The sequence below is a fragment of the Arvicanthis niloticus genome, chromosome X (genome assembly GCF_011762505.2).
Source record: "Arvicanthis niloticus isolate mArvNil1 chromosome X, mArvNil1.pat.X, whole genome shotgun sequence".
Taxonomy (NCBI): Eukaryota; Metazoa; Chordata; class Mammalia; order Rodentia; family Muridae; genus Arvicanthis; species Arvicanthis niloticus.
Window position 1 is genome coordinate 48,136,184 of NC_047679.1, and position 14,866 is coordinate 48,151,049.

Here is a 14,866-nt window from a genome sequence, read left to right on the forward strand (position 1 = left end):
TTCGGGCCTCTGTGGGCACTAGACACATATTTGGTACAGACATACATGTAGACAAAACACAAACATAAAAAAATGAAAACAAAGATAGGGGTTGGAGAGCTGGCTTAGAGGTTAAAAACACTTGTTATTCTTGAAGAATACAAAATTTAGTTCCCAGCATCTACATGGTAGCTCATAACCATTTATAACTCCAGTTCCAGGGAATCTAATGCCTGCTTCTGCTTTCCATGGGCATCAGGCATGCACATGGTACACATACATACATGCAGACAAAATACTCATAAAACTTGAAATAAATCTTTAAAAAAATTTAAGATAATTTTAAAAACAAAGTTTTCATGTACACTTACTCTCCAAGCCAGCAACCTCACATCTAGAAATTTTTCCTGAGAAAGGCACAGAGTTATTGGATGTTGTACTATTTGTAATAAATTATTAAAAATAAGTGTTCTTCCAAGAAGTTCATTGTAATTAGTGAAAACTTAAACTCTGAAGCGCCCACATGATTCTTCACAGCTATATAAACACAAAGGAAAGATTTCTATATACTCTATGTATCACACTAGAGTGATTTTCAGAGTACTTTGCTAAGCAAAAAATAACTATAGGCATTATCATTTTATTTAACAAAAATAAATCAAAATGCACAAAATTCTTGGTAAATAGCCCTCCCCAAATAAATAAAATTGTTCAAGCAAAAACATGAACACAACTGCTTAGAGTTTCAGTAAGAACAATAAAAAATATGGAAACAACACAGGTACCCAGCTAAAGAAGAGATAAATAAAATATGGTATATACAACTATAACAGTATATTATTTATTCATAAAAAGAAAGTACTAGCATATGCTCTAACATGAATGAAATTAACAACCTTATGCTAAGTCAAAGAAGCCAGACCCAAATGGTCAATTATGATTCCATTTATATGAAATGTCCTAATAGGATAAGCAAATCCAATGACATAAAGTAAATCAATGGCTGCCAAGCACTGAAGGAATACTGCTTAATGAGTATTGAGCTCACACCTAACATGAAGCCATTCTGAAATTGCATAGTGGAAATGGTTGTATACATTGCAAATTTACTAAAAGTTATGAACCATAAATGCATTTTAATATATTTTCCATGTGCCTGGACTGTGAAAACTGTAGGCCACTTGTAAAAACTTTAAGACAAGAGAAGTTACATGAAGATCTTTAAATTTTCATTGACATCATTTGGAGCAATGTTTAAATGCTGGTAAACAAAACTCAGGCTTTAAGACTGAGTATAGATGACTGGTGGTGGTGGAGCAAACCTTTAATCTCAGCACTCTGGAGGCAGAGACAGGCAGGTCTGTCTCTGTGAGTTCAAGGCCAGCCTGGTCTACAGAAACAATTCTAGGACAACCAAGGCTACACAAAGAAAACCTGTCTTGAAAACAAACAAAACAAAAAGTACAGAAGAGGTCAATAGAGGTGTAAATAAAAAAAAAAAAGAAAGAAAGAAAGGCTTCATGAGAAGCCTTTAATCTCACCACTAAAGGTTAGTAAGATTTATACAGAAATACAGGAAGAAAAAGTATAAGTAAATATTGATGTGAAATTCGTCCACAGTTTAGTGCTGGCTTTGTTTTACTGTGATTTCTCACTGTCTTCTTTTCATTGCAAAGTAAGTACTTGATAATATTTTCCTACCTCTATGGTATGCAAGCCAATCCATGATGAGGTGTTTTCAAACAGAGTTGACCTTTTTCTTCTAGCCAAAATTCTGTAACTTTTTTGTACATTGTAAAGTAAATTTTTGGATTCTATTTCCCTTTATACACTCTTGTGATCTTACCAGGCTTCTGGCAAAAGACGGTGGTGAGCTGTAGGCATGGTGGGGGTGGGGGTGGCGAAACATGAAGTAAAACTTTCTAAGACTAGCTGATTTCTAGAATGTCAAATCTTCTCTTCACTGCTATCTAATCAAGAAGAGAGAAAAATACAATCATGGAAATACATTCAAGAAATACTGCATACTTTCTTTGTACTGGCTATGGTGTGTGATCAACACTGGAGCAAGTGGGACATAGGTCTTTTCTCTGAGATGTTTCCTGTCCATTCCAACTTCCTACTACACAGCTGGCAAAACTAAGATCAGGTGATAAGACCAGGTCAAGATGATACAATTAACAACACTGCCCTAATTCAAGCATAGTCTCTACACCTCAGCACCAATGAGCATATCCAGTCCCCAGATCTAAATACAATTCCCCACGTAAAAGGAATTAAGATTCTAGGGAGAAACAGCCAATTCCAGGTTTATGACAGGAGAGTACAAGATAAGCCTGAAACACCATTTTGGCACTAAAAGCAAGGGAATGCTCAAAGACTGGTAGAATCCTGTAAAAGGATGCTTAAAGGGACTCCACTGAACAAATCTCAACCTCAAAAGGAAAAATGACAGGCTGGGGAAATGGCCTAGTGAGTAAAACCAATGGCTATGAAAGCAAGATGACCTGAGTTTAAATCTCAAGCACCTTAGTAATAACCAGGTAGCCTTGCATGCCTGTAACTCAAGTTCTGATGGACAGATGAGTGGATTCAGGGAGTCTACTGGATGGCCAGCATAGCCAAAATCAGCAGACTTCAGACCCTGTCTAAAAGAATCTCTGGCCATTGGCACACCCACCCACACACATGTGCTCAGCAGCCCACATACACAAAAGGAAACATGATAACGGCCACTGAACTTTAATAGTGAGGTTCTTAGGAATACACAGCTTCAACATGATATTAAAAAAAAAGAGAGAAGCTGGGTACAGTGATATGCTTAATGATTAATGAACACATGAGGCTAAATAAAGCAGAAGAATCGCTTGAGTCCATGAGTTCGATAGTAGCCTGAGCAACATGGCAAGACCTCAACTTAAAAAGTAATTAAAAGGATAATTTAAAAATAAAATAAGATCACCAATGCCCACTCACAGCAGTGGGTAAACTTTTGTGAGGAAACGGAATATATACAATCTACATGGCTTAAAATCATCCTGTATCTTACTTACAAAGGGAGAGATGAAGTTTTGCATATAATCTGACATCTTAACCAATAAATCAAACTTACTATCAATAATAATGAAATTTAATTTAGTTTTTATGTCCTTTCTGCACCTTAAAAAATTTATGGGAGCCAGGGAGATGGCTCAGCAGGTGACAGCACTTGCTGACTTGCTGAGCAAGCCTGACACCCTGAGCTTGGTCCCTGGAATCCAGGTTTTAAGAAAAAAACTGTGTTGGGGCGGCATGCCTTTGTAATTCTAGTGCTCCTACAACCAGAAGGGAGGCTAAGATAGGAGAATCAACTATGCTCAAGTTTAGCTAGGCTGGACTTTCACAGCAGAGCATCAACAGAACAAGAAAGATCCTGCCTCAAAGCAAGGTGGAAAGAGAGAACCAACTCCCAAAACTCTTCTGACCTCCACACACACTGTAGCACACCAGACATGCCAGGGCACCCCTCTCCTTCCATCCCGCTCCCTCCCTCTCTCCCCACACATGAAATAAATATCTAAATACTTTTAATTATAAAAGATGTTGCTGAGCTACGTGGAATTATTTTCCTATAGACAACATATTGGATAATACCGTGAAAATGAAGCTGTGGTTAAGCAGACAAACATCCTTATTCTTAGGAAGCTACTACTGAAGTTTAAAAACCTAACCACATAAGTCTTCATATATGTGGTTAGGAAAAGGGAAAGGAACCAAATGTTAAAGCAAAGTGAGGGTTATATCATGTAAAATTTCAATGAAAGCAAATTGGTTCCCCAGAAGGCTCATTCAGCCTCTTGGGACAGCAACCTACATGATGTTATAATGCACAAAATTTACTATTGACAACCACACTCAAGCCAACAACGACAAGAAGCATCGTGTTTTAAGGAAGTTTACATTTTAGTATTGGGATGCCTTCATTGCTACCCTGGGACACATGTTGGACAAGCTAAACTTCATTTTTCTACTATACAATTATTAAAGCGCTAATAATCTAGGTATATCAACTCAGTAGGAATTAAAAGGCATTACTTGTTGTTGCATCCCTCAAAATCTGCAATTCTAAAAAAAGAACTGAAATTTTTTAACATAAGTAAAAGATCAACGTCTTCAGATAATGGGAACATAAAACTTTATTTCCTGCTAAAATTTTTGCTTCTTACAGGTAACATCCAAACCAACTTTTTCTCTATTAGAACATATTCTCAAAGACAGACTGTATCAGAATACCAAGTCATTTCAAATTTTAGACAATTATTTAAATCTCAAAATGTAATTTTTCAAAACAAAAGATAGGTACCTTTCCCACAGGTGTCAAGTGCATCATCCTCAAGGTCATCATCAAAAATCTCTCTGCCATCTTCCACATAGCCGGTACCATCTAAAAGAATGAAATTTAATATTGGAATCAAGTTTCTAAAAGTAGCCAAAAGCTGGGCATACCTGTAATCTCAGCACTCAAGAAGCTAAGGCAGGAGGATTACAAGTTTGAGTCCAGCTAGAATGACAAAATGAGGTGGAGGACAGCCTGGGCTACAGAATGAAAAGCTACTTCAGTGTAACAAAAAACTGAAAAAGGTGAACAATAAGACACTGTATACAGACTGTCACCCAAACTGACACGATCCAGAAGTACCTAAAAGATAAGCCTCTTGGCATGCCTAAGGCCAATCCTGCTGACCCAAAGCTGCAGGATCTCCACCACACAGGGCAACCACAGGATAGCCAGGAGGTTAATTGGTGAGGACCCAATATTGGTAGTGTCACAGAAGCCAGAGATCTTGAAACAGATCAACACATTGCAATGAACATTTGCAAGTGAAGAAGTGTGGACAGAAGGATATACTATGGGACACATTGTGACACATTGCACCTTCCTCGATGAGATGTTTTCTGTGCTTTGTTTTTGTTGTTATGGCCGTTGACAATGTGCTTTTTTTATTTTAGGAGGAAAAATTGCAAGAGCAAAGGGTAGATATGAGGGGACAGAGAGATGAGCGAGACTGGGGTATATGATGTAAAACTTGAAAAGAATCATAAAGTTTAAAAAAAAACACACTGTGTGTGTGTGTGTGTGTGTGTGTGTGTGTGTGTGTGTATGAAATTTTTAGAGTCTACTTGCTTTGCTTTAACCACTCTATGTGTGTGTATATATGTTTGTCTATAGGTCTATATGTATGTTTGTATGTATGAAGTTATTGAACTATCTTTTGTTTTATCCACTCAATGTATGTGCGCGCACACGTGCACGCCTGCCTGTTTTCTTTCTTCCTCTTTCTCACTAGCTCCAAGTAGTTAACTTCTCTAATCACTGGCTGCCTTTGGCAGCAGCCCCTGTAGGTATCTGGATCCACCCTTGTCAGCTGCTCTCAACACTGACCCCCTCAATGGTTGCCTGTCTCAGTTTACCCTGTGGTGTGAAAGCAACTCTTGAGAGCAACTCTGAAAGATAGTCTCTACCTCCATATCATAGGCAGAAAACTTGTGGCTTAATGATATTAACTGACTTACCCAAGGCTAGTTGCAAAGTGGAAAAGATAGAACCTAAAGTTTATCCCTTAATTTAACCAGCTATGGGACTGTTCCTCACTATTCCTCTTTTAGAGGGGCACTGATGATTAAACTTAGTACCCAAGCCTTCCCTCTCAATTCTTACATGGTCACATCCTAAAGGATTTATTCTCGGGTATGTGTCTGTATTTTCTAAAGCAGTGGTTCTCACCCTTCCTAATACTGCAATACTTTAATACAATTCCTCATGTTATGTTGACCCCTGAACCACAAAATTACTTTCACTGCTACTTCATAACTGTAATTTTGCTACTGTCATGAACCATAATATAAATATCTGATAAGCAGAATATCTGATGAGACCCCAAAGGGGTTGTGCCCCACAGGTTGACAACTGTTGTTCTAAAGGATTCTCTGATCAACTTCTTATTTTTATGCTTCATCTTCAAATAACTAAAGAAAACTGAAACATAAATGTGACTCTAGCAATGCTATGATAGTGTATACTGACTGTCAACCAAACTGACAGGATCCAGAAGCATCTAAGTAGATAAGCCTCTGGGCAAGCCTATGGAAGGTTATCTATTAAGGCTAACTAAGGTGGGCAGACCCATCTTAAGTGCAGGTAGAGCCAGTCCATGGACAGGGACCTTGGACTGAATAAGTGGAAGGAAGCAAACTGAGCACAAAGCATTCCTCTCTACTTCCTGACTGCAGATACAATGTCACTTCTGCCACCATGCCTGCCCAAGAATGATGAACTATACATAGCCTCCAACTGTGATCTAAATAAATCTTTCCTTCCTTAAGTTGTTTTCATCAAGTATTTTATCACAGCAAAGAGAAAGGTAACTAATGAAAATGCCTCACGTCTCCTCAGGCATAGCAAATGCCCTACATGACAATCAAGAAGTACCACAGTGCCTAGCAGGCAATTTCCTCCCACATACCGTCATCCACGATCCAGTCATCATCCTGACGTGCCTGAACCAGTTTCGAATACTGCTCTTCATCAACTTCTTCATAAACACTTGTGAGGTCCTCAATCTGCCATTGCAAAGTTTATGAAAAAGCTTCAAATGGAGTGAAAGTGTTAAACAATTCTGATGAAAAAAAATTATCAAATTGAAACTGGAATGGCAGCCTGATGGAGTAGCTGCAACCAAATCATGAGTTCTGACATTCAACACCACCGCAGGGTTTTCCTTAAATAGACATCAATTAACTTAGTATTCCTTTTAGGTGGGTGTTAACATAAGATATTAAATGACTCCATTAGCATAATATACTTGTCACACCACCAATTACTCATCTATTCCATAAAAAACAAACTGAATTATAGCCAACTCTTCATTAGCTGCTTTGGGGATTGTTCACATAATTTCTAACCTAGTTTTTCCTATAGTTAACAAATTCATAAGGCACACCACACCCATTCACCACTAACTGATGAATGCCCTGCAAAGACACTAATTTTAGTAATGGTTCAACTAATTAAATAAAATTCAAAAGAAATACCTTACTCATCCCCTCCAAAAATGAGCAAAACAAAATTCACTCTATATTCTGTAGGCAAAGAATAAATGGTTTTTAAGTCATCTATTTGTCTTACATAACTAATCCTCACTGAACTTCAAGTCTTAAAAGTGTATGGAGTGAGTTCTCAAATCACACTGGCTGTCTGACTGCCAGAGGGCCTGAGCAACTTGACCCACCTCTACACAGTAAAAGTAATAAATGGGACAGATGCACACTAGTGTTACAGCTACCCATGTGGCAAGCCACTGACCTGCCAGACTGAGTATATGGCAGACTGGTTATCAATAGTTTATAAATACCTCATTTAAAATTGCCCCCTCCTTAGGTGTCTGCCTTTTTAAAGAAGAAACAACCAACTGTACCAGAAAAGCTAAGACCTTAGGGAAAAACTTCAACAGAAGACTTGAGAGCCTAGCAATAAACAGCCAACTGGATTTCCACTACACAGGAAAAGTGTAAGATGGAGTTAAAGAAACATAGATCAATGCTTAAGATCAGAGTTCAGTTCCCAGCACCCACAACAGAACCACCTATAACTCTTGCTCCAAGGGATCCAACACCCTCTTGTGGCCTCCAGGGGCATCTGCATACATGTGTGTAAAAAGACACAGGCACATACATACACATATACATATTTTTTTAAAGATATGAGGAAACTTTTTACTCTATCTTCTGCGTGTGGGGTTCCTGAGGATAAAACCCTGGGCTTTGCTCTTGTTAGGCAAGCAATCTACCAGTGAGTCATATCCCCAGTACAGCAGACTATCTTAAGAAAAAAAAGCATGCTGCTACTACTCAGATATATGATTAATAATACCATGCATAAAAGGGACTCACTCACATAACATAAACATCTGAAAGGCCCCAAAGAACTCCTTTATAGAAATGCCTACATTAAAAAAATGCACCACTCTGCATGATGGTGCATGCTTTTAATCCCAGCACTTGGGAGGCAGAAGCAGGTGGATCTCTGTGAGTTTGAAGCCAGTCTGACATACACAGTGAGTTCCAGGACAGCCAGGACTACACAGAGAAACCCTGTCTTGAAAATTTTTTTTTAAAATGCTTTACTCCTGCTTGACTGTAGTCTTTCTGACAACTCCTTATGTTCCTGGAGCCTCACTTAACTTGAAAATCCTTTCTATTTGCCTAATCCTCACAATATAATACAGGCCAGTATTAAATGTGAATATTCCCAAGCAAGATCACCTAGGTTCAAATAAGGACTCTGTCACTAGGACCTCACTAACCTTCCCGTGCTACTTCACCTGCAAAGTGTTGTTAATCATACTATCTATCGCATATGGTCACTGAGAAGATTAAATGAAAAGCATATTGGTAAAAGTACTTAGAATGGTGTGTGTTAAAAAATATAAAATAAAAGAATGGTGTGTGAACTCAAAGTATATTAGCTGCTATTATCTTCTAGTGTTTGTTTATCTCTTTCTAGCATTGATGGTTAAGATACACAGAGTGTGGAAGGTAAGGCTAGACAATGTTGTGCATTCTGATTTTGACCTACAGGCCATTAAAAAAAAGAACTGCCAGCTGGGCAGTGGTGGCGCACGCCTTTGATCCCAGCACTTAGGAGGCAGAGGCAGGAGGATTTCTGAGTTCAAGGCCAGCCTGGTCTACAGAGTGAGTTCCAGGACAGCCAAGGCTATACAGAGAAACACTGTCTCGACAAACAAACAAACAAACAAACAAACAAAAAAACCTGCCAAGAATATCCAGAATATCCATTCCATCTTACCAACAGGAAGAAATAAGGCCCAAATCTCCATCACCACTCCCTTAGCAAATGAACTTAAGAACAATTCTAAGAAGGTGCTTAGCTAGACTACTTAATATCATGAAAGTAAAAACACCATTTCCCTTAGGCAAAAGAGCATGCAGTATACTAAATAAGGGAAAATATACCAACTACTTTCACTTACAATGGTATGCAAAGCTCCTTACAACTTTAAAGGGTCTAGTATTCTCCATAATCTGCAAATCTACCTTATGGTCACATTTGTTCACTATTATGTTGTAAGAAGCGTGAGCCAGTCCCAGTGAGAGGGGCTTGTAATTCTACCTGCTATGGAAACTGAGGCATTATTATTGCAAGTTCAAGACGATCACAGCCATTTAATGAGCTTCAATCTCAAAACACAAAGTGAAAAAAGACCTAGGAATAAGCTCGGCGGTAGAATGCTTGCCTAGCATGAAGAGGTCCTAGATTCTCTTTCATTTCCCTATTCAAAAAAAAAAAAAAAACTTAAAATAGATTAATATTTCTAATGGAGTGATGAAAGGAACACTGACTATAGAATGAGAATTAAATAAAACACAGGATTAAAACATTACTTACTTCATATTTACACTTCTCACCAGCTTTAGCCTTTTTCAGTCTCTCTAAAGCTTCTTGGCGTCCTTTCTTTGATTTTTTTTCTCGACGAGCTCGAGAAGACACAAAACTCCCTGAATCTGAGACATCTGAAAGAAAAAGTCGAGTTTATCAGATATTATAAAATTACCAGCCATCTTCCCTCAATACCAAAAGATTGTTTCTCAACAATAATAACCAAATGAGTATTTTTAGAATGCAAAGTAATTCACAAATATAAAGATTGTGTGACTCTCCAGAAATTTTCTCGAGTTAAAACAGCTGAAGCCAGTTATCTTGGTTCACTTCTCTGTAGTTGTGATAAAACACTGATCACAAGGCTAGGCACAGTGGCACACTCTTTTAATCCCAGTGCTGTGGAGACAAAGGCAGGTGAATCACTGTGAGTTCCAGGCCAGCCTTGGTCTACATAGTGAGTTCCAGGACAGCCAGAACTACACAATGAGACTCTGTCAAAAAAAAAAAAAAAAAAAAGATAACAACAAAAAAATACTAATGGCCACAAACAACTTAGGAAAGAAATGGTTTATTTCATCTTAAGTCAGAAAAGGAATCTTGAGTCAAGAACATAAAAAAATAAACATGATGGAATGAATGTGCTTATTGATTTCTTCTCAAAAATCAGCTACTTTTCTTATATCTCCCAGGACCTCTCCACAGTTGACCATATCTCAAGAAAATGCCTCCCTAGACTTGCCTACAGGCCAATCTGATTTGGAGGCATTTTTTTCAACTTGAGGTTCCCTCTTCACAGATGATTCTACTTGTGCTAAAACTAAGCAGCACACCAGTTCTAGTCTCCCCATAAAAGGAGCAAAATCTCAAAATCGTGTAGAAAAACATGGAAGATGGAAATCAGACTTAACATTTCCATCAGAAAAAAAAACAGGCCACGAGCAATCTGGTGAGTCATAAAAGGACATTTAGTATTCTAATCATCAAAACAAAAGGATTTAAATAGCATCTGTTCTTTGCAAAGTATAATATTCTACAAGACAGATCAAAGGGATACGGGTCCCTAAACTCACAGAAATGTACAGTCTAAAATGAGAGATGAATACTGAGGAGCTCTAAAACAATGTTAAACAGCACATGCCGTAATGAGATATACAGGAAGCACCTGGAATGTTAGAGAAACAGACTAGCTAAAGGAATTTCAAAAGAGGGTTTAGAGGATCATGACAATATAGGACAGTGGGAAAAATTCATAATGGTTTCTCAAAATTATTGAAATACCAGAAAACCCTGGTATTCACTCAGTTTTTGACCCATCTATGCTTTGGATCATCACAAGTTGGCCAACAGACAAACAGACACAGAGACACAGACAGACACAGACACACAGACACACAGACACACACAGACACACACACACACACACACACTTCATCCACAGAATTAAGACTTCCTGGAAGCCATGAGTTTAAGCTCAGCATGACTATCACACATGTCTATGAAATTGAGTGTTTTATCTTATTCGATATTGATTAATTTACTAAAAGGAGTAATCACAAAAGAGGAGAAACTGATAAGAATCCTAAAAACACCATTTTGTGACATTAAGCTGTTTGACAAAGTGTCTGAATGAATCAGAAAATAAGATCTAAAGCTTGTGTACCTGATGTTGGCAATAAACTGCTGAAAACTGTATCTTAAAAGTAAAGTGTAATTAGAGATCTTATTTTCTCTCTAGCTTTCTGGAAATGAAATCTCTGTAAAATCTCAGTCTACTGTTTAACATTCACATTTGACTTTAAAATACATTTTCAGAAAGGCATTAAGAAAAAATTAAAAGAATGCAGATATTTGATGACAGTCACAAAATCTTGAGTATCATTTAAACGATTTAAAAGATCTTCAGTAGGCATACATGAAAACGGGCATAGCCCTTAAAAATAAATTCAGTGTATTCAAGACCTTGACACCCCCACAAATTCTCCAGATCTTAAATAGATTTATTCCATGAGCAACTGTGCCACTATACAAAGTTTGAGATACAAATGCAAATAAGACAGCATTCTCCAAGTTTATCAGAGTCAAGTAACACAAAAGGACCTAAGGCTAGGATCAGAATATAAAAATAGTGCCATAGAAGAAGTTAAAATGCAGTGGAAATGGAGAAAAACCATTAGGAAACTGAAAAGAGCAGAATTTCAACACCAGAAAACAGGATTAAAAAATGTCAGAAACAGAGGAAGAGACCTAAGCCGTTACAAAGAAAGGTGCAAAATGTATCCAGAAAATGAGACAAAGCCAGTGTGGAAGCTCATTTCCTTGTAAGAATACACAGCAAGTAGGACAATCTAGAGTCTAGATTCTAGACATTATGGAACAGATGCCCAATTCTGTCATTTTCAATGGGTGACATGAGACCAGCAGTCAGCCAGTTACACAGTGAACAGAGCTGTCTTGTTTTATTTCGTTTCACTTGTTTCTGAGAGGTAATTAGGATGTCCTTAAATTATGGTCATCCAGCCCCAGCCTTCAAAGTGATAGGACTGTAGGTATGTGCCTCAATGACAGGTTCACCTTGTTAAGCTGCCCAGTATATGAAACTGAGAAATTCTCTCAGTAATGTTTTGAGGGTTCACAGAGCCCATTTGACCTGCTACAGTGGGTGTTTCTGCAACTAAGTCTTCCTTCCCAGATACTTTGTAGCTAGGCTATGAGCTTGCAAACTAGTCTCTACCAAATGACAAACAGGGGCTCAGATTTTAAACTAGAGAGTAATGTTCCAAGGGAAGAATATTAAGCAAGTTTGCAAAACAAAAAAAAAGCAACTGTTACATAACTGAAAAAATGTGTCCAATATATCTTAAGGTATACACTGTATTTGACATCTGAGTGTTTTGCCATAGTTGGCAATGACCTCCTCTCTGGCTCAGTTTTGTGGCACAACAGAAATCACCGTTTCTGGCTAAGCAGACCCCAGAGTAGTTTCCCAGTCCTACAGGATCTCTGTAAACTACATAGTACCCTAATAAATTTCTTTTATTTAAAGCAACTAGAATTGGTTCCAGTAGTTGCAGCGGTTCTTGATTGAGCCTCTGTATGCCTTTTCTGGTCATTAAGTTCCCAATCTCTTTTCATACACTATTTGTAAGAGCTACTCATAGACCTTTTAAGACACTCTTGCCCTCGTGAAAAGGAGAAAACACATCTTCCCCATTAAGAATTAAATAAGAACGTCTGTCTTATTATGTACTTAGCAATACAGGAGAAATTTGGTGTGCATGTGCATATGTATGGGGGATGCATGTGCATATGCGTGTGTGTACGAGCTTGTGTGTGTTGTGTGTGTGTGTGGTTGTAGGAAAATCAAACGTATACTACACATACATACATTCCACACATCATGCCTAGCCAACACTTTGGTCTAGCTTCAGAAGGCAAACTAAAGCAATTTCCTCAGGGAAGATTCAATGTGGCACTACATATGACTGTTTACTTTCTCTGCTCCACGAAGACGGAAGCCACACCATTCTACCTATCATGCTAATACCAGAGCCTGGCAGAATGCCTATGCCTAGTACCTGCATAATAAATATTTGCTGAACAAACCAATATACCAGGAAAGCCTCCAGTGACTTTCTATACACAATAGCAGCTAATTACATGCCTTGCTACATTTTGCTGCCACTGTCCAGGTGTCCCACCTTCCAACATAAAAAAGCCTGGAATTTTTTTTTAAAGCAATGTCTCTAATGCTGTGTGAGTTAGGAAAAAAAAAAAAAAAAAAAAGGAACAATGGGGGAAAACACAAAAATTTAAATATTGTTTTCAAATCACCACTTGGAGTACCTCCACCCTCCCCCAAAGCGGGCAGAGACAGTAACCTGCAACAGTCTTCCATATAACAATCTTTTGGTCTGCTCTAAAGGAAAAATTCCAGTCACAAGTCCCCAGAAAATACTTAATCAACACTGTGACTTAAGAGGGGTCTCAAGATTGCACAGTATCCTCCAAAGAGTGATTTCTTGATGTTCACAGATGGAGTACAGTTTTTTAAAAGGGAAAAAAGGACTTAGAAGCAAATGACTGATAGGGGCTGCAGACTGTTCATGTACTCACATCCCACATCCCACATCCCACTTGTAATCCAAGCCAGTCGACTCTCCAAAATAATCTCGGGGGGGGGGGAGGGGGCGGCTAAGAAAAATTGAAACCTGTGATTTAAAACTAGCTGAATGCAAAAGAAACTGATTAGGAAGCACGATCTCATTAATGGCAATGCACACCGAATGACAGGACATGTGACGCTAGGCTAAGAAAGTATCTGATTTTAAGTTAGAACTGAAGTTAAGTCATACTTTAGTTGAACACCGTTTAAAATCAGAAATCAGACAAGGCCATCTGCATTTTTTGTATTCTACTTCTAGAAATAAAAGATTACTACTCACAGACTGCCTGATATATAGGGCATCCGAAATGCTACTCAACTGATAATTTTTTTTTTTTTACAAACTTCACCCAAAACGACTACAATGGAACACTGTCTCTATGCAACACTTGAAGAACTTCCCCCGTAGAACTAGAAAAATTCTTAACAAAATGCATCTGCATCTGGTGACAACACTTCCAGCTCTCTCCTCAATGACAATGCTAACAATTTTCCTGGGACTTCCTAGAAACGGAGGCAAAGGCATGCTCCACCCTTGCCCTCAAACCGACACCTGGGAAGTGAGCAGAGAAACAGTTTCAACTACAAGATAGCAAACCCTGCCGAAACAGGGTTACAATAATGAAATTGTAACCTGCACGTGCGTGCTACTCATCAAAGAAAATGAAAATAGCCAACGACTGTGAAACCTGTCACAAGAGAAGGAAACCTCCCAAACCAAAATACCTTTAGCAAGTGACCCCAAAAGAAAGCCCCGTCCCACACCCCTAGGGTCTCCGCCCAGAATGATTAGAGTTGGCGGCCAAACAGAACTAAGGGGCGATCCAGAAGCACGCCACCTTCTTAAGAATAAAAAGCAGAGATTCTCAGTTCCCCTCAATCATGCTGCGACCCCTACATTCCCAATCAGGTGCCCTGATCATGGGCTCCTCCCTCACCGCTTGTCTCCAGTTTGCAGTCGTCTCCATGCACCAGCGCCATGGTACCACAGTCTTCCCTATTCCGCGCCAACCAGCCTGAAACTGGCGCGGAGGCCAAGATAGGCGCCAGTATGAAAGCCAATCAGCGGCCTGGAAGGCTGCGGACTTCCGCCCGGAAGACCACTGACGTACAGCGCTGCGCCGCGCCCCGCCCCAGGTCTTCCCGCGGGAGTGCATTTGGCGCCCTGTGATGACCCCCAAATGAAAAGCGGGAACCTCTGCGAGGACAGGGGGGAAACTGAAGAAGGAAGCGGTCGGGCACTGAAAATAAACCTCTTGAAGACACTGCGCAGGCGCATGCACGCT

General features: G+C 39.0%; 1 protein-coding gene across 2 annotated transcripts in view; it reads right to left on the minus strand.

The window, feature by feature from the left end:
- The window catches only part of Pola1 (DNA polymerase alpha 1, catalytic subunit), a 299,315-nt gene extending 284,673 nt beyond the window's left edge, over positions 1–14,642 (minus strand). For both annotated transcript variants that reach the window (XM_076918524.1, XM_034486071.2), the window contains exons 1-4: positions 14,519–14,642; positions 9,425–9,549; positions 6,483–6,579; positions 4,322–4,402 (exon numbers count right to left, since the gene is read on the minus strand). In XM_076918524.1, the coding sequence (XP_076774639.1) occupies positions 4,322–4,402; positions 6,483–6,579; positions 9,425–9,549; positions 14,519–14,561 (346 nt within the window). In that variant the 5' untranslated portion in view covers positions 14,562–14,642. The remainder of the gene's footprint in view (positions 1–4,321; positions 4,403–6,482; positions 6,580–9,424; positions 9,550–14,518) is intronic.
- Between the last annotated feature and the right edge of the window lie 224 nt (positions 14,643–14,866).